Genomic DNA, 23,144 nt, shown 5'->3' on the forward strand with positions numbered 1-23,144 from the left:
ATACTGCACTATTTCCTCAAAATTCTTTGCAAATGTGTAATTGTATTGTGTTTGACTGATGCACTCAGCTCTGCCTTCTGGCAGCTTGAATCCATAACTTGCAGCACCATCGAATTTGGAGGCGAGCGTGTTAGCAATGGAACTAAAACTAGCATCCATTACTAGAATAGGTGTTAAAGGAGAATTCCGGTGTGATATTGACCTAAAGTGTATCGAAACATGATACCGAGTGTGAACGTATGTCTCATAGCCCATCTCGGCTTGTCCCCTGCACTCCAAAATCTGGCGCTAGTTAGCCGATGCTACCAACATCTTTTTCAATAGTGGTGCTTCGGCATCGGGCTAGCCATGCAAATAAATCACTGTTTTACACCCATTTACGAGGCTCAATGTATCTCCACACTTCATTGGTAGACTTCCGAGGGCCCTGACATTTAAAACGAGACATTGATAACTTTGAAAAAGCACTGGTAGTTTACTTACAAGACGATTTATACAGACAGTATCTTCACGAAGTTTAGCGTTTGCAGCCATCTTGAATTTAGTCACGATAAGTCGAGCAACGAGTAAGAATGAACAGCTATGATAAGGGATCAGATTCCAAAAATAATTCAGTGGAAATGCATGGATTCCAGTTGCTGCTACTGGAAGAAACTGGAATCCATGCATTTCCACTGAATTATTTTTGGAATCTGATCCCTTATTATACCTGTTCATTCTTACTCGTTGCTCGACTTATCGTGACTAAATTCAAGATGGCTGCAAATGTTAAACTTCGTGAAGATACTGTCTGTATAAATCGTCTTGTAAGTAAACTACCAGTGCTTTTTCAAAGTTCTCAATGTCTCGTTTTAAATGTCAGGGCCCTAGGAAGTCTACCAATGAAGTGTGGAGATACATTGAGCCTCGTAAATGGGTGTAAAACAGTGATTTATTTGCATGGCTAGCCCGATGCCGAAGCACCACTACTGAAAAAGTTGTTGGTAGCATCGGCTAACTAGCGCCAGATTTTGGAGTGCAGGGGACAAGTCGAGATGGGCTATGAGACATACGTTCACACTCGGTATCATGTTTCAATACACTTTAGGTCAATATCACACCGGAATTCTCCTTTAAGACGTCATTTTACTTTAATGCACATATACTGTGCAGCTATCATACCAGCTGGGTAGCCAGCTAAAATCCCCGGGTGCTAGCAATTCATAGCATACAATACTTATACATCTAAAAGGTTGTTCTATTGCTGTAGCTGTACCTCAATATCTTAAATGTTATTCTATTGCTGTAAGTCTGCCAAATGAATAAATCTAAACGTAAATGTAGCATATGCATGTAGACATATGTCTCTTAAAGGTATCAACAGTGATTCTGGATGACGTCATATCCGTTGATATTTGAACCGAACACCAACAAAACACTAGAGCGAACTCACTAATCTCACTAGAATTTCAGCGCTTAAATACAAGTTCATGAACATCAAATTGGGACTTGGGAAGTGCCCAAGAAGAGCTATGGGAGCCCACAAACCAACTGCCACCAAAGATGGAGATGCGGAAAAGGAAATGGAACAGGATCACACATCCTACGCAAGGATCCAGCAAACATTACCAGGCAAGCACTCAGGTGGAACCAGGGGCGTAGCACAAGATTCTGGGCCCCTGCATAGGCAGTCGTGATGGGCCCCCATGTTCCTCACCCCCCCACCCAAAAATAAATAAATAAATAAAAACAATAATAATAATAATCGTACACATGAATCTGCAGGCCTAGATGTTTATAGGGTTATAACTATTAACTGTAATGCTTAGAGTAGCCTGACACACATTTCAAACCTCCTTTCCCCAAATTCTCTAGCCTACTATAATGTTGACATGATGTGTACAGATGAGCTACCAAGTTACCTATAACACTGATTAGCCTATTATTGCTATTATAGACATTAAATACTATTCATTTAAAATGAAACATGTTTCAAATTAGGCTATGGTGTGTTGTATGCATGTATAACCAAACAATCATTTAAAAGTGTATGTTCTGCTCTTTCAATGGGTTGTCTCTGTTCATTTTTAGCACTAGAGGTTGCGGAGATATTCAAGCAGTTTAGCCTGATTTGGCTTTCTTTGAGAAAGAGATTTCTACAGCAGAAGTTTGCGCTCCACCAGATGCTCAACTGAATTAACATAAACAAAATGCTGCAGATGGACTAAACCATTTGGCGCAATAGCAAGGGGTGGGTGAGACCTTAGTCTTTTTTTGTATATAAAATGTAGTCAGTCAATCAACCAAGTTATTCAGCCAATACACTAACTCTACATTTTATCCGACATGCATTATGAAATTTAACTAGGAAATGAAAATAATATAATAAAATATATTCCAGACTTTTCAAGGGCCTTCTCTCCCCTTGGGCCCCTATAATCAGTAGTGGTTTTACCCCCAGTCCAACGCCCCTGGGTGCAACCCCCAGACCAAAAGGAAAAGAGGGAGACCACGTAACACCTGGTGAAGGACCTGGAAGGATGAAATGAAGAAAGGAGGACAATTGGCAGACCATTGTTCAAGCAGCACAGAACAGACCCAGATGGAAGCAAATTGTCTGTGGCCTATGCTCCACATAGGAGTTTAAAGGCATAAGTCAAAGTTGGGGAGTTCCTGGATATTGCATGCTTCAACCTACTTTGTAAGTGGATGTTGTAATTAGCATTTTGTGGTTACTGCATGTGACATGTAGACTAGGACATCATCCATTAAATTTGTTTTTAACTGATAAATTCAGATATTCACATTTGACCACATTTTTATATGCTTCCGTCTGGAGATCATTTTAAATTGAAAAACTTGTCATATAGGCCTACAGAAACACAGTTCTCCCAGTCAGAGACCTTCTCCAAAAGTGTGTTTTTCATCACTATATGAGTTATGGAGTTTCTTGAATAAACTAGATGTACCGCATACTGGTACAAAACACACATAAGCAAACAATAAATCACGCTTGCAATTTGTCTCCATGTTCTACTCCATCCCCTACTCTTGCAACTCATGTAAGTGTGTGTGTGTGTGTTTGCTTCTGTGTGCATGTGTGCTCGCTCATGAGTCTGTGTATGTGTGCGTCTTCATGCGTGTGTTTGTGTGCAGTTTAACTACTAAACATTAGACATCTGATGGATGTGCAGATCATGTCTATATTGCGTCCGTCGGTCTAAGACCAATTCTGGACGTCTACACGACATGCAAACTAGGTCCGCTATTTGGACGTCTAACCATGACCCCACTTGGACGTCAATATTCAGGGGACCGAAATTGGATGTGCAAAACGATGTAGAAAAGTCGTTTGGACATGTCTTTGCACAGTGGGATGCGGTATCGGATTTTTAAAAAAGGCCTTCTGAACATGTTTGATGATGGTGGAGGTTATTGTCCAGTGTTTATAACAATACCAGTGGTATTAAATGGTTCCTAGAGTGTTGATGAGTGTACATATTGTGAATGTGGATAATACAGTGTGTTTTTTGAATGTTAAAAGTTGCAATTGGTGAATAAATTCTTTTGAAAGGTGGATAAACTCTAATAAGAGGTAGATAAACTCTATTTCTGAAATTTCAGATGGATGAACTGTGTTTACTTGCGTTTAGCCTCCACTACATCCCTGGTGTGTGTGTGTGTGTGTGTGTGGGGGGGGGGGGGGTATGGTGTGTGTGTGTGTGTGTATGGTGCAGGGTTGGACTGGGAACAAAATTCGGCCCTGGCAATTTTCTCCTGGACCGGCCCACCACTGGACCGACGACCCCCCCCCCCCCCCCCCCACACACACACACACATACAAGCCCACCGATTACCCCCCCCATTACCCCCATAAATAACAAACACAAAGTATTGTGCTGTAGCAACACTTCATAAACTGAACCCAAACATTTAGATTTGGACCTATAGCCTATAGGTTATTATAATCACAATAACACGGGGTGTCTCTTTAAATTCTGGTTGCTAATCACACCATTTTAAAGTGATTTGAGAGGGACAGGATTCAGGGATAGGCTACTAAAGACAGACTCATCTTCTGTCTGTCTCACGTCATGTTACCCTATGCATTAAACCACATGTTACTGTTTGACTAAATGAAAAATATAGGCTACTCAACATGCATGGAGATCGTCATAGTTGACAGAAATTACGATTTGTGCCAACATGTTGTAGAAACACAACCACAGCCTTTATTTGGTGCCAATCTTCTCCTTTAGTTTGGTTATAGTCCACGATTCACATTAACTGTAGGCTATCACCACAAGTGTAGGCTATAGGCTACTAAACGTCTTTGCCCAAGTTTGTGTGCCGTCATCACATTTTGCAAAATGTGGCTACCTTTGTTACTAAACCTACTACTTTTTACCTGCATCGACTTGAGATTGATTGTGCATCTAATGTCATTGTGAGCTAAAAGGCTACTATATGGGAAATACTTTGAAGTTCCTTTTGAGTTCAAACATGAATGGGTTTTCTTTAACCTGTGCTACACTTTTCCATCAAGTTGTGCGAAAATTGTAGGCTACCCGTATTTTTTTTTTTTATGTTTGACAGACAAACTGCGCTACAGTAGCCTACATGGTGCAGTAAATTAAAGCTCTTGGTAGCGCGTGCAACTAATGTCTATAAAAACAATATATTTATGGAATAAAACTAGACACCTCTGATTGCTTTTTACGGTTAAACTGCAATGACGTGAACACCAGCCAGCGGAGGGCACTTATATAGCCTAGGCTACCATGCTTGGACTCGTACTAGGCTATTTCCCCACAAAGCAAGCGGCTGCTTGGACAAATCCACTTGAGGGGTGGGGCAGGAGGGCGCGATCGTAACACACACTGAACCTGTCATGAAGAGGCCAAAATTATTGACCTGTCACCCCCAAAGCCAAATGGATGCAACTGCATTTATAGGCTAGGCCTAGGCCTACATGACGGGCCGCAAATAGGCTAAATAACTTTAAAAAAAAACAAAAAAAAAAACGGAGGTCACCGGCCCACATGTGGACCGGCCCACCGGGCATTTGCCCGGTTGTATAGATTACCAGTCCGAGCCTGTACACTGTACTGGTGTATGTGTGTGTTGGGAGTTGGGGTTGTACCTTGTATAGGATAGTAGTATAGTCATATACCTGTGTGTGTGTGTGGGGGGGGCAGGTAACACATCCATCTGGGACCCGTGTGGGTTGGTTGTGGGCTGATCTGTAGCCATCTGGGCTACCTAGCTGGGGTCCAGCTAATTTTGGCTCTACTTGGGTTAGCCCAGATGAGTTGATGATGGGTCCTTTATGTCCTTCATGTAGGGCCCACATGTGTAACCTAAGTTTGACCCATCTGGGGCCCATGAAGGTTGTTTGTGGGCTGGGTAGCCCAGATGGGGCCTATTGCTCATTTTGTCCTTGGTTTCCATGGTGGCCCTACATGGGTTATGCTACTATCCATTTGGCTCGCACTGACCAAGTTGTACGTGCGAACGTGACGTAATTGCCAGGTTTGTAGCACTTTAGCGTTCCAGATTGTCTTTGTGGGAAAGAACATGGATGCCACCGCGGCAGCAGCTGTCTGTGCTGAGCGCTTGCCTAACACTTTGTGGCTCATCTAAACAAGCTATGATTTACACTTGCATTTATATTCCAGCTTCATCACACATACAATTTTAATTTCAACAAGTGCTGTGCGTTTTTCTCTAACCATGAGGGGGGCAGTACATATTGTTATTGTTTGCTACATTATCCTCTTTAGCAAACCAGCCTGAAAACAAAACGTTACATTGTATTGCATGCACAGCAAGAACGGGCAATGCATAAATTGGTGACTGGATTAAAGCAGTAATGTAATCAAGTGTGTAAGAGCATTTAAAATCGACATTAAATCGTCCAACGTAGTCAGTCAACGCAGCCATCTTTGTTTTCAACTCGTACGTTCAGCTCGGTGCACTATCAAGAGCCCCAAAAGTCTGTGCACTTGCAGAAAAGAATTGTAACTGTACAACTTTTTGTGCGTAGAATATTGATTTGTAATTGTAGAATATGTTTGTAATGGTAAAATATGTTTAATTGTAGGATGATTTGTAGCTGTAAAACCGATCCGTACCTGTAGAATAGATTTGTAAGTGTAGGGCATATTTGTAATTTTGACAATTACTTGTACAGATAATTTTTAAAGTTACAAATAATTTCTACAGTTTCAAAACGTGATACACACGTACACAACTTTTGAGTCTAATATTCTTCCATATGTGGTGGCCTGCTACATGTACTTAGTACAGCCGTGGCCTACTGGTTATAGGCTTCGGGGTTGGAACCGAAGGGTTGCCGGTTTGATCCCCGACCAGTATGAAAAATGTGGGTGGGGGAAATGGCTGTGCACTGCTCTCCTATGCCCACATCCATGGCTGAAGTGCCATTGAGTAAGGCCCCGAGCACCGCTGTAGCAAGGCAGCACACTGCTCCGGGTTGGTGTGTGCTTCCTCTCACTGTGTGTTCACTAATTTACGGATGGGATAAATGCAGAGACCAAATTCCTTGTTTATGCAAGTATACTTGGCCTATAAACCTGACTCACATTTACATATTATAACACTATGTTTATCTTAAAATAATTTTGATATTTACAACTTCAAGATGAGGTCTAGACATGATCATTTCTGAATATATTGTTCAGAAGTATTCATTGTGGAGAGAAATACATGACATGGATGGAACCACTGATACGTTGTGCATGCTCAATACCTAACACACTCATGGTGAAAACAAAGTATGGTTCATCTCAAAACATAACAACATACAACTCCATATTCTACTGATCTTTAAACATAACACTTTAAGAAAACCCATGTGAAAACCTTTGGCAACACTGTTAGCTGTGTGATTATCTCAGTGTTCTTGGAAAGGCTCATGGGCACTCAATGAAATGGTGACACTTAGGCCTAGTCCACACGTACCAAACCGATCTTTTTTTCCTCCGTCTTCCCTGGAACCGTATCAAGAATATTTGCGTCCAAACGGATCCATCTCAACACGACTCAACACGTTACTTCATATCCCAGGCCTATAGGTGGCACTGTTTCTTTACAGAAATTGACCAAATCTTGCGCTGTAGGCGCCAGACAGAATAGGCTACGACGAAATGGCTAGTGCAAGGAAACCAGAATTGTTTGTGTGGACTTATAGTGAACTGTCAACTGTAGTCAACTGTAAAACTAATAAACTTAATTTTTACGGTTTGTGAAGGGTGCAGTCCCGTCCTTTATTTGGCTAACGCAGGTAAAACTAATCTCCTTTACTTTCTTTGGTTATAGGATAGTCCGTGATTCAAATTGGTTTTGGTTATCACCGCAAGTGCAAAGGCTAGGTGTACCCAAGTTCTAGGCCATTCCGTCGCCACATTTATAATATTGCTATAATACCTTTGTTAGTAACAGTCGATACTTTTGCTTGCATCAAATCGCGCATTCGCACTTAGTGCGCATCTATAGGCTTAACATGAGTTCTAAGCTCTTTGTATGCTCATATCTGACTTCACTATGAATGCATTTATTTATGTTGTAAGACATGTAAAATAAATTAATGACACCGGCACTACGCACAAATTAATGCAAACTTACACCGCACTTCCCTAATAACTTAAGTTCTCTCGCGTCACTGACTGTAGCTAGAATGCATAAAAAAAACACAGGGAAAAACAGTGTTCAGTCCATCAAGTCATAAGCTATCGGCGCTGCGCAGCATCAGTTGTGATATTTATCCTACGGAGTGTAATCGTAGGTAATGTCATGTATGAAAACTAGTATTGTTAGGCAATACTATAAGTGTCAAGTCCAGGGCAGCTGAGGTGTGGCGATGATAGGCAAGTAGGATGTGCGGATGTGCGGTTTCGCTGTCCAAACGAATTCAAAAGGGCTACGGTTTCAGATTTTTTCACTCTGGGACCAGGTTTCAAAAAAGTGCAGTTACGGGCAGTGCGTTTAAAGGATTCGTTTGGACGCTCAGCCAATACGAAGCAAAACCTCTGCGTTTAACCCAAAAAGCGTCTCCGTGTGGACGGGCCCTTAGGCATCCCATGTGTTCATTTGCTTTCCGGGTTCAGTAGATGCTTCGTGTTGATCTTACATGATTCTGTTGGATAAATTCATTGCTGTGGCAAAATAATATCTTTGATAAATGGGTCAGCCTAGACTTTTCCCTTTTCAGTACAGGTATAACATGCCATAGGCTATATAGATTTGTAGCCTCTGTATATTCATTTGGGTTGCCCATGTGGGACCCATGTAGCCTACTCATAGTAGCGTACTCATAGTACCCATGTTTGTAAGCCCTCTAGCCTCTAATAATTTGGGTTGCCCATGTTGGACCCATGCAGTACCCATGTTTGGTAAGTCCATTTGTAGCCCATGCACATTCATTTGGGTGGGGTGTATGTGTGTGTGTATGGGGTGTATGTGTGTGTGTGTGGAGGGGGGCGACACCATATTGACCCTGGAAAATGTGGACTCATAGATTTTCTGATTCTTCATCCTGTAAGATTTCCAAAAATATATAGTTATTATAATCCCTCAAAAAATGTAACGAAATTACACAAGGAAACTGACTATTGGCTGGTCAGGGGAATCTTGACATTATAATATAGGACACGATGCCATTAACCAGACTGAAGGCGCCCATGCCCTATCAGAACAACTTCCCAGTCTCCTCCTCCTCGTTGTCTGAGCCTATGAAATCGTTGAACCCGCGTTTTATTGAATTGATTGGTTTTAAAGCTTAGAAAGTGTTAGGGAAGCTCCTTAAATTCAGGCGTGGCATTATAGGAAGCCCTCTGGAGCACGTTGTAACTTGAATTTCTGTATACGGTTGCAATCGGAGTCGATTTACTTAATCAAAATGGTTGAACAATTTGTGGGCACATGGAAACTGACAAACAGCGATAATTTTGATGAATACATGAAGGCGATAGGTAAGACAGTGGTTTTATAGGCTGCACATTTGTTCGTCTGGAAATGTAATGCTGACGTTCGTTAATGTGAAATACACTAATATTACCATGCTCAATTTGTCATAAATGGTATTCAACCCAGTATTCAATGTTACGTTACCGTTAATGTTAAGCTAACGCCTTGCGGACTAGACGCTGGTAACTGTGTGGCGTGGCAAGCAGGTGCTAAATTATTATGTTTTTCTCTCCCGGATCTAGGTGTGGGTTTTGCTACCCGCCAGATGGGGAACCTCGTCAAGCCAAACTTGCTGATCAGCGTGGATGACCAGGGCGTGATCTCCATGAAAGCTCAAAGCACATTTAAGACGACAGAAATCAAATTCAAGTTGGACGAGGAGTTTGATGAAACGACTGCCGATGACCGGAAAACAAAGGTAGTTTCCCAAACCTCAATGTTGTCGACTTGTAAGCTTGTTTTTAAAAACCGTGCTTGCTTTATTGACCGTGCCCGTGCTTTATTGACCGTGTTAGACCGTGATTACCCTGGACAACGGAAAACTCGTGCAGAAACAGACATGGGATGGCAAGGATACTACAATTGAACGATATATTGAAGATGGAAAGATGATTGCGGTAAGAGCTGTCCTGTTACAATTGTGTGATTGCTAGCTTAGTCTTTTAATCGCATGCGTCATCATGTCATTTGACTGACTTGCTGGCAAGCTGCTTGTGGAGAATTTGCGCGGGTATCTTGCACATAAATGCATGCAGGCACTTTTGGGCATCGATGCTCGCCCCTGCTTGTTGGGTGTCTTTAAATCCTGTGACCGCAATCATGACGCAGAGTTCATATGCTGACCCAGCCCACTGCGTTTTGATGGTGCGCATCCGGAACATTTGCAAGCAGTTCGTGCTTTTAGGCAGAATCTTTTTCAATGTGTTATTTTTAATACTCTTGCTATAGGCAATTTGATCACATGAAAGTAACTTGTATTTTTCTTGTTACAGAAATGCACAATGAAGGATGTGGTGTCCGTGAGAACCTATGAACTGGAGGCATAATCATTTTTCTACCACATCAAGTTTAATGTTTCTGGAAATCCGACCCGAGGTTGCTTATGGTACCATGTACGCGCTATCTAAAACGTGCTTTGATTAAAATGTTCTTTTCGGAGTAATTCCGAGTGTGGTGTGTTTTTTTTTTTTTTTTTTTTTTTTTTTTTTTTTTTCTCTTTTTTTTCCCCCAGCCCCTGTTGCAACAAACATGTTGTGGCATTTACGCACGGACGTGTTGCAAGTTCTGGTTTAAAGGCAACTGTATAAAACGATCTGCACAACATGCAGTCGCTCTGAGACGTTTTAATATTGGTGTAGGCCTACTCCGGGGCGGCCCCTCCTAGTCACCCAGGCAGGTCAGTGGTCCAGGTCGGAACACCTAGCTAAATGTAACACGTCTCCAAAGCGCGTCGGTCACAGTAGGGCAGCTACTGCTAAGACATGGCATCGGCTATAGCTTTTCTCGCTGCGTACTGGGCTGTTGATTGGGCCTACAACGTTTTGTCTGCTAACGTGACCGGTCCAAGACCAATTGCTTCAACACATCCATTGTGACTAGCCTGGCATGCATTGAGCAGTGACTCCACATTTGGCATATTACGGTAAGTTAAATGTCGGAGAGGTTGAATTCAGATGTTTTTGAAGCCAACATTGTCCATTCATTACACTGAGCATTAGTTTTCTGGTTCATTACCTCATTTACCTCACCTATATACAGGGGTGGATTATGAACTTTTGGGCCCCTGCGCCCAGATGTATTAAGGGCCCCCACTTATTGTCGTATATGTGGGGGGGTCCTCCCCCAGAATTTTAATTTGTTTGATGTGATTTCCTGTATTCTGGTGCATTTTGGGGATGGTCAATACTAAATTCAATCAGATTCATAGCCTACATTGTGATTTGTTGATATTGAGGCAATGATTCCATGCAAAGGCTTGGGCTTCAGGGCCCCCTGACCCCTTGGGCCCGGTAGGCCCTTGCAGTAATCCATCCCTGCCTATATATGCTGCCTCCTGCGTGCATTTCATTTCTGGTCACAGCTGTGATTGGTAATCAAATTAAACTATTGTATGCATTCACTAGGTTCATAGTAATGGGGTGTGTGTTAATACCGGTGTGTTTACACCGGATAGTCCAGACTGGTTCGCCTATGCTACAAAAAAAAAAAAAAAACTACCACCTTTGCCCATATAAGGAGATCCGGTATCTTGCGATTTTTTTTTTCCTATGGGGAAAATATATGGGCATTCTAAATAATCGCACCTGTTAACTCTCGGGGACGAAGAACTCTACAATGCAGACGTTTTGCTCTACACACCTTTTGTCCTCTGCCTTCGAGTGGGCAGTATATTGTGATCTTCGGTAGGCTAAGGTAAGACGGCGAACTTTGTTTTCCTGCTACTCCAGAGCTAACTTGCCATAGGCATTTTTTACAGTCTAGTGGGCTTCAATTAACACCCGGATCTGAGATCTCCTTAAATGGGCTAAGATGACCGCTTTGGTGCTTTTTGTAGGCTTCAGAGGTCTATTATAGCCTCGTTGACACCAGACCCTCCTCAACTGCAGAGCAAATACCAAATTTGACCTAAATTCGTATGGGTAGGCCCTATATTCCCAGGCTACGATGGGGTTCCCACAGGTCATGGCATTTCTGGATTATCATGGAGTTTCAGAATGTCTATTCCAGACATGGAAAGTCAGGGTATTTTATCAGTTGTTGGGGAAAGTCATGGGATATCAGGGAATTTTGTTGTAGCAGTTCAACATTTGCTTGTCAAATACATTAGGCCTAATACAAATATTTCCACAGAGAACTGGTGTAGGCCTATGTATGGTTATTAGCTCCCGCTCGAAAAAAAAGTAAGCTTCTTGAACGCTATATGCGCTGCTCTGAAATCGTTGGTCGGTATTCTGTACCATTCATTCCCAGATAGCAATATCAGATTGGCAGAGAGCGGACCGCTGGTGGTAGGCCACTTGTGGTCCGCCGTTGGACCACCATCTCTTTAAATTTAACTTGTCATGAATATTAAGAAAAGTTAATCAAATGATATAGAGTAGGCCTAACTGAACAAATGAAAAAGATTTTAGACTAATAGGGGCGAAATATTGGGCAATTTGTCTGCTACCCGCCAGAGAACCGATATGCAAAATGCCAGCTGACCGCCAGCTATCCCCCACCAATGGACCGACAGTCGTCCGCCAGCCTCTTGCTATCTGGGATTATATAGTAGGCCTAAATAATGGAAATTCAGGCTTTTTTAAAATTGTCAGGGAAAAGTCATGGAATTTTACATTTGACGAGTAGGAACCCTGATGGTAGCACAGATTTACTTAAATTTGCAAGAAAATATTCATGACAAGTTAAATCTGTATCATAGTGTTAATGTGTTGAGTGAAGCTAGACATGTTTCGAATATTTTTGTTACCATGTGTGTTTATTCCTGCCGTTACAAAAACTAGCATCTCCGCTAATGTTAGCGATTAGAGCTAGCTCACGTCACAGGCGACATAGCCTATGTAGTCTTTCTCGTTATGTCTTTTCCACAACTGATAGCCGAAGAATCATATAATATACTGTCAAACTCGTAACATGAAAAATTATATAAAAAATTCACAGACAACATATGTTCACATTCATGGCACAATTCAAACGGGACCAGAAAATAATTATTTTCTCACATTCACTTGCATTGACGATTTTTCAATCTAGAGGTCCACTGTGGATTTAGCGGATGGGCGGGACTGTTCGGTTCCACGCATGTGAGAAATCTCTCACATATGAAAAATATAAAGACAAACCTGCGCTCACGTATAAGGGCAATTTCGCGCAAAACTGTCACATACAACGCCAACACAATGCCATGGTATTTAGTTGCCGTTATGGATATGACAGTTTTGAGTGGAGTTGCCCTTAAATGGTGACTGCCTCAATTCTTGCATGAAACTTCACCTCACTGAATATGAGCCAGCCAGATCGCAAGGCCATCACCAAATCTAATATCTGGTATGCCTATGTTCAATTTCGCCAATGACATGTCAACGAAAATTGAGTGTTGATGTTACTTTGCATACCAAAGGACACTGGAAAAATAGGGGGTGGTGTTTAGCCTACATGCAGTACATGGGAAGCCTAAGGCCTATACTTCTGTCATTCCACTTTACATTTCAAGTTACTTGCACATTAGGCCTACTTTTAAAACGAGTAGAAAATGTATTTAAAAATCCTCTGTTGAATGAAAGTAACTGTACGTTAAATATCCAAACTTTTTTTTGTAACCGTGTCTTTATGTGGCTCTTCTGAGATAAAAAAAAAAAAGGTAAAAGTGGCTCTCCAGGCAAAAAAGGTTGCCGACCCCTGGCCTAGCCCATATCCATGGAGGCCTCACTGGACCACAGGAGTAGAGAAAACCAGCATGTGACCCTATTGACCCCTCGAAGCAGCCTAATTTAACAATGGAAATTTGTATCAACTTCTATTCTAAATTGTGTTCACTAAAGATTTTGTTTGTGTATGTTACACTTTGCAGGGTTAATTTAGGCACAATGAAGTGGGAGATTATGTTTCTGTGTGTTTGAGGAACTCACTCTCTCACTGGCCTTCTCTGAAATTCCTCTCTGATCTCATGTGCTGCTGATGCACAAACCTAGATACAGAAATCATTATCTTTGTATTTGATTTGGGGTAGTAGCCTACATTGTGGGCAACTAAGTGCTTAAGAACAGGTGCTATCCGGATGGGAACTCTTCAGCTAATCAAGATTTATTTACAAAATGTGTTATTTTTATTTATGTGTTACAATGATTCTATATATTATGTACAAATGCCTGATTGTTCTCTTCATCGGATGTTCTCTATTTTGATACAATCAAATGTCAAGCATGATTTTGCATAACATGCAAAAGTTGCCTTTGCCTCTGGAATAATGAAGCTTCGCCTTATGATTCCTGTAACAACCCCTAAAGCTTTTTTTTTTTAAATGTTGTAGGCTACAACTTTTGTTGGCGTGTCTTAATGCTTCTCAGGCCTGTCTTTGAATATTTTCCTCTATATGATCAGAGCTTAAGCAGCCAGGAATGGAGTGTATTCAGAGACTGGTTTTCACAAACTGAATGCAAAAGCGTATTCATTCCCAAGATATGCCATGATAAAAGCGTATTTGGAATACAAGATCATATTCATTCTCACACAACTAAATCAAATTGTTTGTATCTGGAACCCTGATCATAAAGCATCACAACAACAAACACAATGAATGCTTATAGTTAGTATTTGTTGCTCAGTGGGCTTTATCAGTGTCTTGAATAGCCTTTTACCCTCCAAGACGGTGAGAGTCAATGTTGTGATCAGGGAGGAGGGGTCTTTGGGGTGAGTGGAAGGACGACCCAAATCCCCTGCTGTGGCGGGGAAGATAGACAGTGAGCCGGAGTCATGGTGTCAGGACTCCTTTGTCTTCTGACAAGACTTCATCCTTTGTTATTCAGGCCAGAGACAGGTCATTGGTGGAACTGGGGGGGGGGATGTAGGTAGTTGGTGATCTGTTTGAAGCTTTTCCAAATAGAAATATATAGGGGAGTTGTTAGCTGAGGACTGCTGTTGCAGTTTTCTTCGGGTAGAGCCATTTAACACCTCTCACCTCTCTATCAAAACGTTTTTTTCACTAAAATCTGTCTGTCACAGCTCCTGAATGTGTATTCTCTTTCCAGCCATTTAGTAGTGAACTAGGGTTTGTCATTGCTCACCCTGGTACGTGTTGGTACTCAGTCTCCACAGAGGCAGCAAAGAACAGTGCACTCAATGTAGTCAGCTATAGCAGCAGCTCTTGGGACATTCTACCAGAAACATACATTTTCACTTCTAAAAATCTTGGGAGGAAAATATTCTTGTATCTTAAATTTGAGTCATGGAGGACATGTTTAACTATGAGAAACATCTATGGTGCCATCTCAGGATGATTTTATATTTGAATAAAATACCATTTTATGCCCTGTCACAGACAAAACATGTTAACAAGAATTTCTGACACAAATAACATTTTCTTATTACATATGTCCCTGATCAAATTTAACATAGTTTTGTAATCCCCCCAAAATATACGCAATTTTACAAATAGTCAATGGGAAGCACATAATAACTGCCAGGTACTCATATTGTTGTAACAAATCCAGAAAGTCATTTATCTTTTTTAAAAAATAGGCTACTTTTTGAAGTATCTATTACATTGTGCAGCCAATAAATAAAAATAACAGCAACAGGGGAAATCAGTCATTTTATCAGTTATTTCACTGCCTGTAGACATGCTAGCATCAAAACTATTTGAATTGTTCACAGGATTTTGGTTGCATTTTTTTTAGTGGACATGTTTTTGTTTCACTTTATAGAGATATTTCTGTGTGACTGGCTCATTCAGTCTGGACCCCTAATCACCCCCCATATAATTGGCTCATTCACTCACTCACTCGCCCACCCACCACCTCAGGTTTGTGTGTGGTGAGTGTTCTGGTGCATAATGGCTGCCGTGCATCAGCCAGGTGGGTGCTGCACATTGGTGGTGGTTAGTGAGGTTCCCCCTTCACTCTGAAGCGCTTTGAGTGTCTTGATTAAGCATTATAACACGAGTGGGAGTGGGGACGTCAAAGGATATCGCCGCTGCTGTAATTCGGCCGTAGGATAGTCTTTTTTTTTCAGGATATTTGATTTTAGTAAAGAAAAAAACATCTGTTAACCGAATGAACGACACATTCCTTTACAGAACAACTTCATAAATCAATCAGTCAGTTTAAGACTTCTTGGGATTATAGGATTATAGTTTTATTTATTGTAACAATTCCAGGACAGATAGTGTATGTTTTTGGTAGAATGTTCCATATAAAAGCAGTGTGGGTTTGTGAAACGATACATTTCAGTAAAATGTGTAACGCTTTTCAGCCTGGCTCTTGTATCTCAATTGAATCGGTCATAGAATGGACTTATTGAGGTCTGAGGGCTCCCTCTTCAGGTTAAGTAGAGGAACTAGTTCACTGCACAGTCAAATAATAGAGCTCCTCCTGCAAACTATTTACCAGCCAGTAGGCTACACCATGCAAGATCCACCCATAGGTTTCAGGAACTCCTCCAACCATTGCTATTATTACCCAACACAGTCATGTGCAGTTTTCAATTACATAACTCATTGAAACTATACTCAATTCTATTCTTAATACAGAATAATTGAATGTGAGTAGGGTAAAATGTTATAATTTGTAGTGGACAGAAGTGAGCTTGTACTACTTCTAGCACAGACAATGTTCTTTGTAAAGATACTCATTTTAAAATCATCAGGTTAGACTTTCATAGACGGGGATTCGGGGGTTTCAAATTCTGGTTGCTAAACACACCATCTTAACTCTTTCATGCACGCATTATGGAAAAAAAAAATCTCTAGATTTTTTAAATATTGATTTTATTACTCTATATGAGCCTAAAACTGAAAAGCATTTGAATTTTAAAAAAATATGATTTTATCTAAGGGTCAGTGACAGATAAGGGTTGGTAAGATGAGAAAATTAAAAATATGTTTAAACCTTTAAAACAAAACATGCCTGAGGTTTGCTAAAGTGTATACTTTGTATTTCTTTATATTTAATATGACGTGTATGCTATTTTTTAACAAAAGATAGAACTAACAGCCTGTTAAATTGTCAAATGGTGTAACCACAAAAATGACAAATATCTAATATTTCACACCCCCTAGAGTTCATGCAATTGCTCTCATGAAATTATTAGTTTATTTTGTAATATCCTATGAGAATATGTTTTATTATATTTATTTCTAAATTTAAATTATATGGGTTTTTTATTGTACTGAGCCAAGACCATATGCTGTAAACATCTTGTTTTCTGTCTATTCTTAGACCATTTGAGTAAAAATGGTTTAAACAACCATTATTACAGTAAAGTAGAGGATTAAATCATTATCCATTTCCATTTTTTTGTACATTATTAGTATTTTAGACAAAATACTGGTTACACCAATTGACATAAATCGGTTACACCAATTGACTATAAAACGTTTATAGCAATAGGACAAGAAATTGACACAGAAAATATAGGCATCAAGGTAAACTGAATTGGATATTTTGATATGTATTCATGTCATTCGTCATATTCCATATCAAATATCATTTCATAACATCAATGAAGAAACTTGTGTTCTATTTGATTTCAATTCAGTTCTCATACAATTTCAGTCTATACCCATTATTTTCAAAGAGAGTGAGATAAAGGGCCCTATTTTCGCGATGCAAAACCTGGCGCAAAGCGTATTATTATTCTGACGCAAAGTTTTTTCCTATCTTACACTTCACTTTTATTAAATAATGCGCCCAGGGGTGTGGCAATTACCGACATAAGGTGTGGTCTGGCACATGATCTAAAAATCGCTATCTTATACCGTCTTAAAAGCATTATGCCACTGACCAAGAAAAGCCTGGTCTATAGTGAAAGGCGCATATGAAACACGTCACTGTCACGAGATGTAAGCAGCAATTCCTCTGCAGAATAAATGTCCTTAGGTTATTTATTCAGTCATTCGAACATTATAGGGGGAAGTTTTGCTTTTTTCAGGCTATGTTTTTGCTGGTAACCCATTGTCAGTCAATATTGAAAGTAATTAACTGTGTATAACTGTTTTGTCGTTGACTATGACACCACAGTGAAGTTAGTTTCACTTTGCCTATATGTTCAATTAATAGACAAGTGCAGATGTGTGTAGCCTATACTCTACTCGGTTTTAGTAAAGAATGGCTTAGTGGAATACCTGTTCCATACGGTCTTGCGTACAAGCAGATTTATAATTTGAACATACTGTTTACATACATCATAATAAAATATTAAAAAATAATTATGGAAGTTTAAATTTAAAATGAAAAGCTTTGACATTTCAAAAATCGCTTAAATTGAAATCTAATTAAACCCTTTTAAAGCTATTGTTCATGCTAAACAGTTAGTCTTTAAATTATAAAAATAATATAATTGGCACCTAAAATTACATACTCTTGGCCCTGAATCTGATCAAACTGGTCTCAAACAGAAAAGAGTCAAATGGTGTAACCGGTTACACCATTTGACATTTCTATTTAAAAGCAAAATTTGCAGGCATTATTATGGACAACTATGTACACACTTCACCTTTATGTGAATATTCAAACACAGTTTTTACATTAAATTTTATGATTATTATGATTTATGAACATTTTTAAAAGGTCATACCATTTGACATGTAACCTAAGCTTGCCTGGCCATGGCCTAAAAACACTATTATGTTACTTTAAGAGAGTTGCAAACCTTGACTCATAGCAGTTGGGATCTTGAAGGGTCCTTCTCTATGACATAATTTCCTGTCACATAATTCTCTGACATAATACATACAAAATTGCTCCTTAAATGGTGGTTACACCACTTGACATTTTAAGTGGTTGATGTGACAGACACAATTCCCCATATTTATTCAAACATACAGAACAATAGGGTTTCATTACTTGTATTAAATATAGAAAAGTTCTTGTGCAAGATCATGCCAGATTATTTTAGAAGGGATTTTGGAGAGAATTTCACATTTTTTTCAGCAAGTGTAATTATTTGGTTCATGTTTTTGTGGTTACACCGTGTTGACAATTTTACCCAAATTCAGTTAATACTCTTTCAAAATTAAATAAATCCAAAACTTTAAGATTAGGGTTTGATGAAAATGATATTTGAAAATAATTTGTCAAATTATTTTCAAATTATAGATATCTATCTATCTATCTATCTATCTATCTATCTATCTATCTATCTATCTATCTATCTATCTATCTACCAACCTCCCTATGCTTCGCCATTCAACGAACCAGCTAGCTTTGAGGTAACACGTACCTTTTATTTGTTTAGTCCACTGAAAGTTATCCACATAACAAAAGATAAATGGATTTGGCAAATGGAAAAGCAAAAAGATTTTGCAACTATATTTGCAAATCCCTTTTTAAAATTAGAGCATTTATTGATAATTTAATAATTGATTTACAAAATACTTGTTGTAAATTATCTTTTTAAATACTGTTTATATTGGCAAATTAACCAACTTCATTTGCCATTTAAGTGACACCTGTGGTCCTCCATAGTGCGCAACAATGGGGTAAAAAAGAATAAACAGTAATGACAGAAAATATGGACCATTATGTGACTTTGATGCAAAACAACAACAGTTTCTTCAAGTACATCATAACAGTAATGATATTAATGGCACAGAAGGATATTCTGAAGATGTTATGCAACATTACAAACAGTTAACATTTTAAAAAGAGTTATTTATAACAGTATTTGATCATTTTTTGAACATATTTTGTAACATATAGCATATAAGATGATAAATAAAAATATTTGTCCAGTTAAAAAAGTAGATTTTACAATCATATCATGTTGGTTATGTTATTAACTGCAGAATTTATTTTTTTTTACCATGTAATTTAGAAGATAATGTTTACAAACATCTCAAAAATTTTGAAAAATGTTTTAAGTTTCAAAACTGATTGATTTTACAATCATGTCTGTAATGTTATGAACAGCATATTACTTTTTTAGCATGTAACATATTTTTAAACAGATTTGTGTGTGTGTGTGTGTGTGTGTGTGTGTGTGTACTGTATATGTGTGTGCACTGTGTGTGTGTGTGCTGTATGTGTGTGTGTGTGTGTGTACTGTATGTGTGTGTACTGTGTGTGTGTGTGTGTGTGTGTGCCTGGAGCATTCAGCACATGGCCATTACTGTCAGCCATGTTGAATTGATGATGTCATCAAGCAGTCAATATTCCAAATATTGACTGCTTGATGATATTGTTAATATATTGCAATGGAAATATTAAAACTGCCCTCAAGTGGATTTGAGTATATGAACATGACAAACAAATAGAAATCAGAGTTAAAGTTACTGTCTGTACACAGATGTGGACATTGCGCATGAAAGGGTTAACATAGTTTGAGACAGATACTAAAGCCTGGCCTGTCTTTTGTCTGACTCACATCAACATTTTCCCATGCATTATAAGCCTACCACATTTCACTGCTTGACTCAATGAAAAACATTGGCCATACTGAACGTCCAGATTGCCAGTCCGCCCCTGATGTCTTGAATACTGTTATTGCAAAACCACACAAATAAAGCTGGCCACATAAATAATGCAGTAGGCTAGATAGCAGATACAAGGATACAAGGATACAAGGATACAAGGAAGTTTATTGTCACATGCATATAGTTACTGGAAGTAAGAAATGCAGTGAAATTATGTCTGGTGTCAGCCTATTTGTGCATTAATGGGGGGGGGGATCCACGGCTCAAGGGGCTAACCCAACTGCTAGGGGTCTTGGTGTGTGTGTTGGGGGGACGACAGGGGAGATGGGATAGTGTGCTGTGTATGTGGGGAGAGGGCAGTGTGCAATATGTGTGTTGGAGAAGCTTACTCATGAGACAATGTGCTGTGTATTGGCGGGGGGGGGGGGGGCAGTGTGCTGTAAGTATGTTATACAGATAATTAGTAATTATACTATAGATATGTATATGTATTGGGTAATTATCAATGATGGAGAGGAGGGGGTGGTGTACCTCAGTTACCACACAACACACATACACACACGCACCCACCCACCACTGCGAGGGCAGAAAACAAATGTTTTGTTTTAGACTTAGTGACCTTGAGAGAAGACATTAAAGTATCAAGAGTGTGTGTTCTATATATAAAAACTGGATGGATGGCTTAAAAAAGAAAAATCAAGTTCTCTTCTCTTGTCACATGCACACATGCTCATACACCTCGTGTACACACACACACACACACACACGTTCTCGTCTCTGCTTGGGGGGGGGTTATTTGATTATATATGATTAATAATATTGTTGTGATTGGTATATTCTTGGTATTATAGATACATAGATGTGTACAGTGATTAATTTGGGGAGACAACATGCACATTTTGCATGTGTTTTGATTTGGGTTGTTTAGTTTTGACAAAATAATGTGCAGACATAGTGAAAAATGAAAATAAGATTGTCTTCATAAATCCTGAGATGTTGATTATGTACAATGCAATGCCATCTAGTGGTTTCTTTTATATGCCCCCAGTGTTGGTTACCTACATTAAAAGGTTAGAAGTTCCTTTTCCCAGTTATTGGTCTACACAATTATGCATTTTTTTCTAATAGCAGACATCTCATAGACTCCCATTTAATGAGGCAGTCAAAAGATATATCAATTACACATCTTTTAGGCTAGACATGTATGTACAAATTTAAGGAGGCTAATCATGAAACTGTCTTTGAAAAACAATGTGTTCTTTGTTCTTTATCAGAAGTCTTTCCTGTACGTTAACCCACTGCATCAGAATTTTCTCAGTGCACAATCCCTGGCGGATTTCATGTGGAACCACCCATAATCTCCTCATGCTTTGAGCCTATGAAATCATTTGATACGGCGCTTGATTGAACTGATTGGTTTGCAAAAATTGACACGTGTGTCGGGGGTCTCTTTAAATTTAAGCAAGGAGTTTAGTGTTCAGTGTACATCTGAGAACTTGACAGCTTTATTAATACACATACATAAGGCCTATAGCACAATGGAACAGTTTGTGGGAACATGGGCATTGAAAAGCAGCGAGAACTTTGATGAATACATGAAGGCAGTAGGTAAGTTAATCAATGACCTATTTTTCTTGGTTGGAACTAATTGCACACTGTTCTCACAATGCCATGAGCTCAGTGCATTTATTACATACACTGCCTTGGTTGCAGTAGATTTATCTGAAAACTGAAATGATACTTACATGTAAAAGATTATAAAGTCATCTTTTCCTGTCAATACAGGAATGAGCTTTGCTACTCGCCAAATGGGAAACATGACCAAGCCCAGTCTAGTAATCAGTGTGGGTGACCAGGGAGTCGTTTCCATTAAAGGTGTAAGCACATTCAAGACCACAGAAATCAAATTTAAATTGAATGAAGAATTTGATGAAACGACTGTAGATGACAGAAAAACTAGGGTGAGTGCTTACACGATATAATCTTTGATATAACTTATAAAAAAAAAATGCTGTGTAACCTCATAGCCACAATACAAAATATGCTCTCTGTCTTAGACTCTGATTACCTTGGAAAATGGTAAACTCCTGCAAAAACAGATGTGGGATGGCAAGGAAACCACAATTGAAAGAGACTTGCAGGATGGAAAACTGGTTGCGGTAAGCCATTGAACCTTTCTGAACAATCCTGGGATTTGTCTTATCATATGTTGAGTGTGAAATTATTAATACAACGTATAGTGAAACTACAAGAGCAGTTAATGTACTGTGCTCAGCTTTGTTGAAAATGCAGGTCAATCCTTGCATATCTCAAAAAGTGAAACAAAAGAATTTAGCCAAACTAATCCCATGAAAGCTGTGCTTGCCTTTTTTTCTTGACCCAGAATTAATGGCTCCTGTTGCTACTGTCAACGTTTTGAAACAAACCTTAAAGTGACTAGTCTATCTGAATTTTCATCCATCATTGTTTGTCAAGACTATTTGTATACAATCTAAGTGATCACATGCATGATCATTTCAACTTGTGCTGTGTCTCACCCCCCAGAAATGTGTAATGAATGATGTGGTGGCTGTGCGGATCTACGAACGGGAGGCATGATCCCAGGTGTCCTTGGCTGTTACCCTGTTGATTCCAGAAATCAAGACCCAGCATTTACTTATATATCAAAGGATTTCAACCTTTGCGTCCGAGAAATGTGTCCCTTTGTGAAACTCAAACATTAATAAAAAAAAGGAAAGAGGAAAAAGGGTGTTTTTTCTGTTTGTTTCTTAATTACGCAAAAGTATTTCCACAGTTGTCAAAGTCACTGCATCATATCTAATCATATCTAATCTAAGACATTGCATCTCAAAGTTCTCTAGGTTCATAAAACTGTCTATGGAACAAATGATGAACACTAGAACCTGTCATAAACTCATTGAGATAAAAACACAGTGCTTACAGTAAGTGCTTGCAGTGACCTTACATCAAGTACAAACAAAATAGTCTACTTTTGAAGTCATGCCACTACAAATTTTCTAGGATGAGAGCTCCGCATTTGAACTCATGT

At 39.3% G+C, this 23,144-nt stretch overlaps 2 protein-coding genes across 3 annotated transcripts; both read left to right on the forward strand.

Annotated features, from left to right (window-relative positions):
* The first annotated feature begins 8,791 nt into the window (after positions 1-8,791).
* Positions 8,792-10,129, forward strand: LOC121705721 (fatty acid-binding protein, adipocyte-like). Its single transcript, XM_042086896.1, has 4 exons — positions 8,792-8,972; positions 9,210-9,385; positions 9,483-9,584; positions 9,960-10,129. The coding sequence occupies exons 1-4, from the start codon at positions 8,900-8,902 to the stop codon at positions 10,011-10,013; spliced, it is 405 nt and encodes a 134-aa protein (XP_041942830.1). The 5' UTR covers positions 8,792-8,899; the 3' UTR covers positions 10,014-10,129.
* A 1,118-nt stretch (positions 10,130-11,247) lies between these two features.
* LOC121705722 (fatty acid-binding protein, adipocyte-like) lies at positions 11,248-22,835 on the forward strand. 2 transcript variants are annotated; one of them, XM_042086898.1, is made up of 4 exons: positions 11,248-11,379; positions 21,881-22,056; positions 22,153-22,254; positions 22,640-22,835. In XM_042086898.1, the coding sequence occupies exons 2-4, from the start codon at positions 21,883-21,885 to the stop codon at positions 22,691-22,693; spliced, it is 330 nt and encodes a 109-aa protein (XP_041942832.1). In that variant the 5' UTR covers positions 11,248-11,379; positions 21,881-21,882; the 3' UTR covers positions 22,694-22,835. The 2 variants fall into 2 exon arrangements, with proteins under 2 accessions (XP_041942832.1, XP_041942831.1); XM_042086897.1 differs by lacking the exon at positions 11,248-11,379 and adding an exon at positions 21,499-21,703.
* Positions 22,836-23,144: the final 309 nt, after the last annotated feature.

Source organism: Alosa sapidissima, chromosome 3, assembly GCF_018492685.1.
Source record: "Alosa sapidissima isolate fAloSap1 chromosome 3, fAloSap1.pri, whole genome shotgun sequence".
Lineage (NCBI taxonomy): Eukaryota > Metazoa > Chordata > Actinopteri > Clupeiformes > Clupeidae > Alosa > Alosa sapidissima.

What these genes read in the sequence shown, in the direction of transcription:
- LOC121705721 (XM_042086896.1), top strand. Translation starts at nt 8,900, where the DNA reads ATGGTTGAACAATTTGTGGGCACATGGAAACTGACAAACAGCGATAAT. An exon ending in TGAATACATGAAGGCGATAG is followed by an intron (nt 8,973 to 9,209) that starts GTAAGACAGTGG and finishes TCCCGGATCTAG; the next exon opens with GTGTGGGTTTTGCTACCCGC. An exon ending in AAGATGGAAAGATGATTGCG is followed by an intron (nt 9,585 to 9,959) that starts GTAAGAGCTGTC and finishes TTCTTGTTACAG; the next exon opens with AAATGCACAATGAAGGATGT.
- LOC121705722 (XM_042086897.1), top strand. Translation starts at nt 21,634, where the DNA reads ATGGAACAGTTTGTGGGAACATGGGCATTGAAAAGCAGCGAGAACTTT. An exon ending in TGAATACATGAAGGCAGTAG is followed by an intron (nt 21,704 to 21,880) that starts GTAAGTTAATCA and finishes CTGTCAATACAG; the next exon opens with GAATGAGCTTTGCTACTCGC. An exon ending in TAGATGACAGAAAAACTAGG is followed by an intron (nt 22,057 to 22,152) that starts GTGAGTGCTTAC and finishes TCTCTGTCTTAG; the next exon opens with ACTCTGATTACCTTGGAAAA.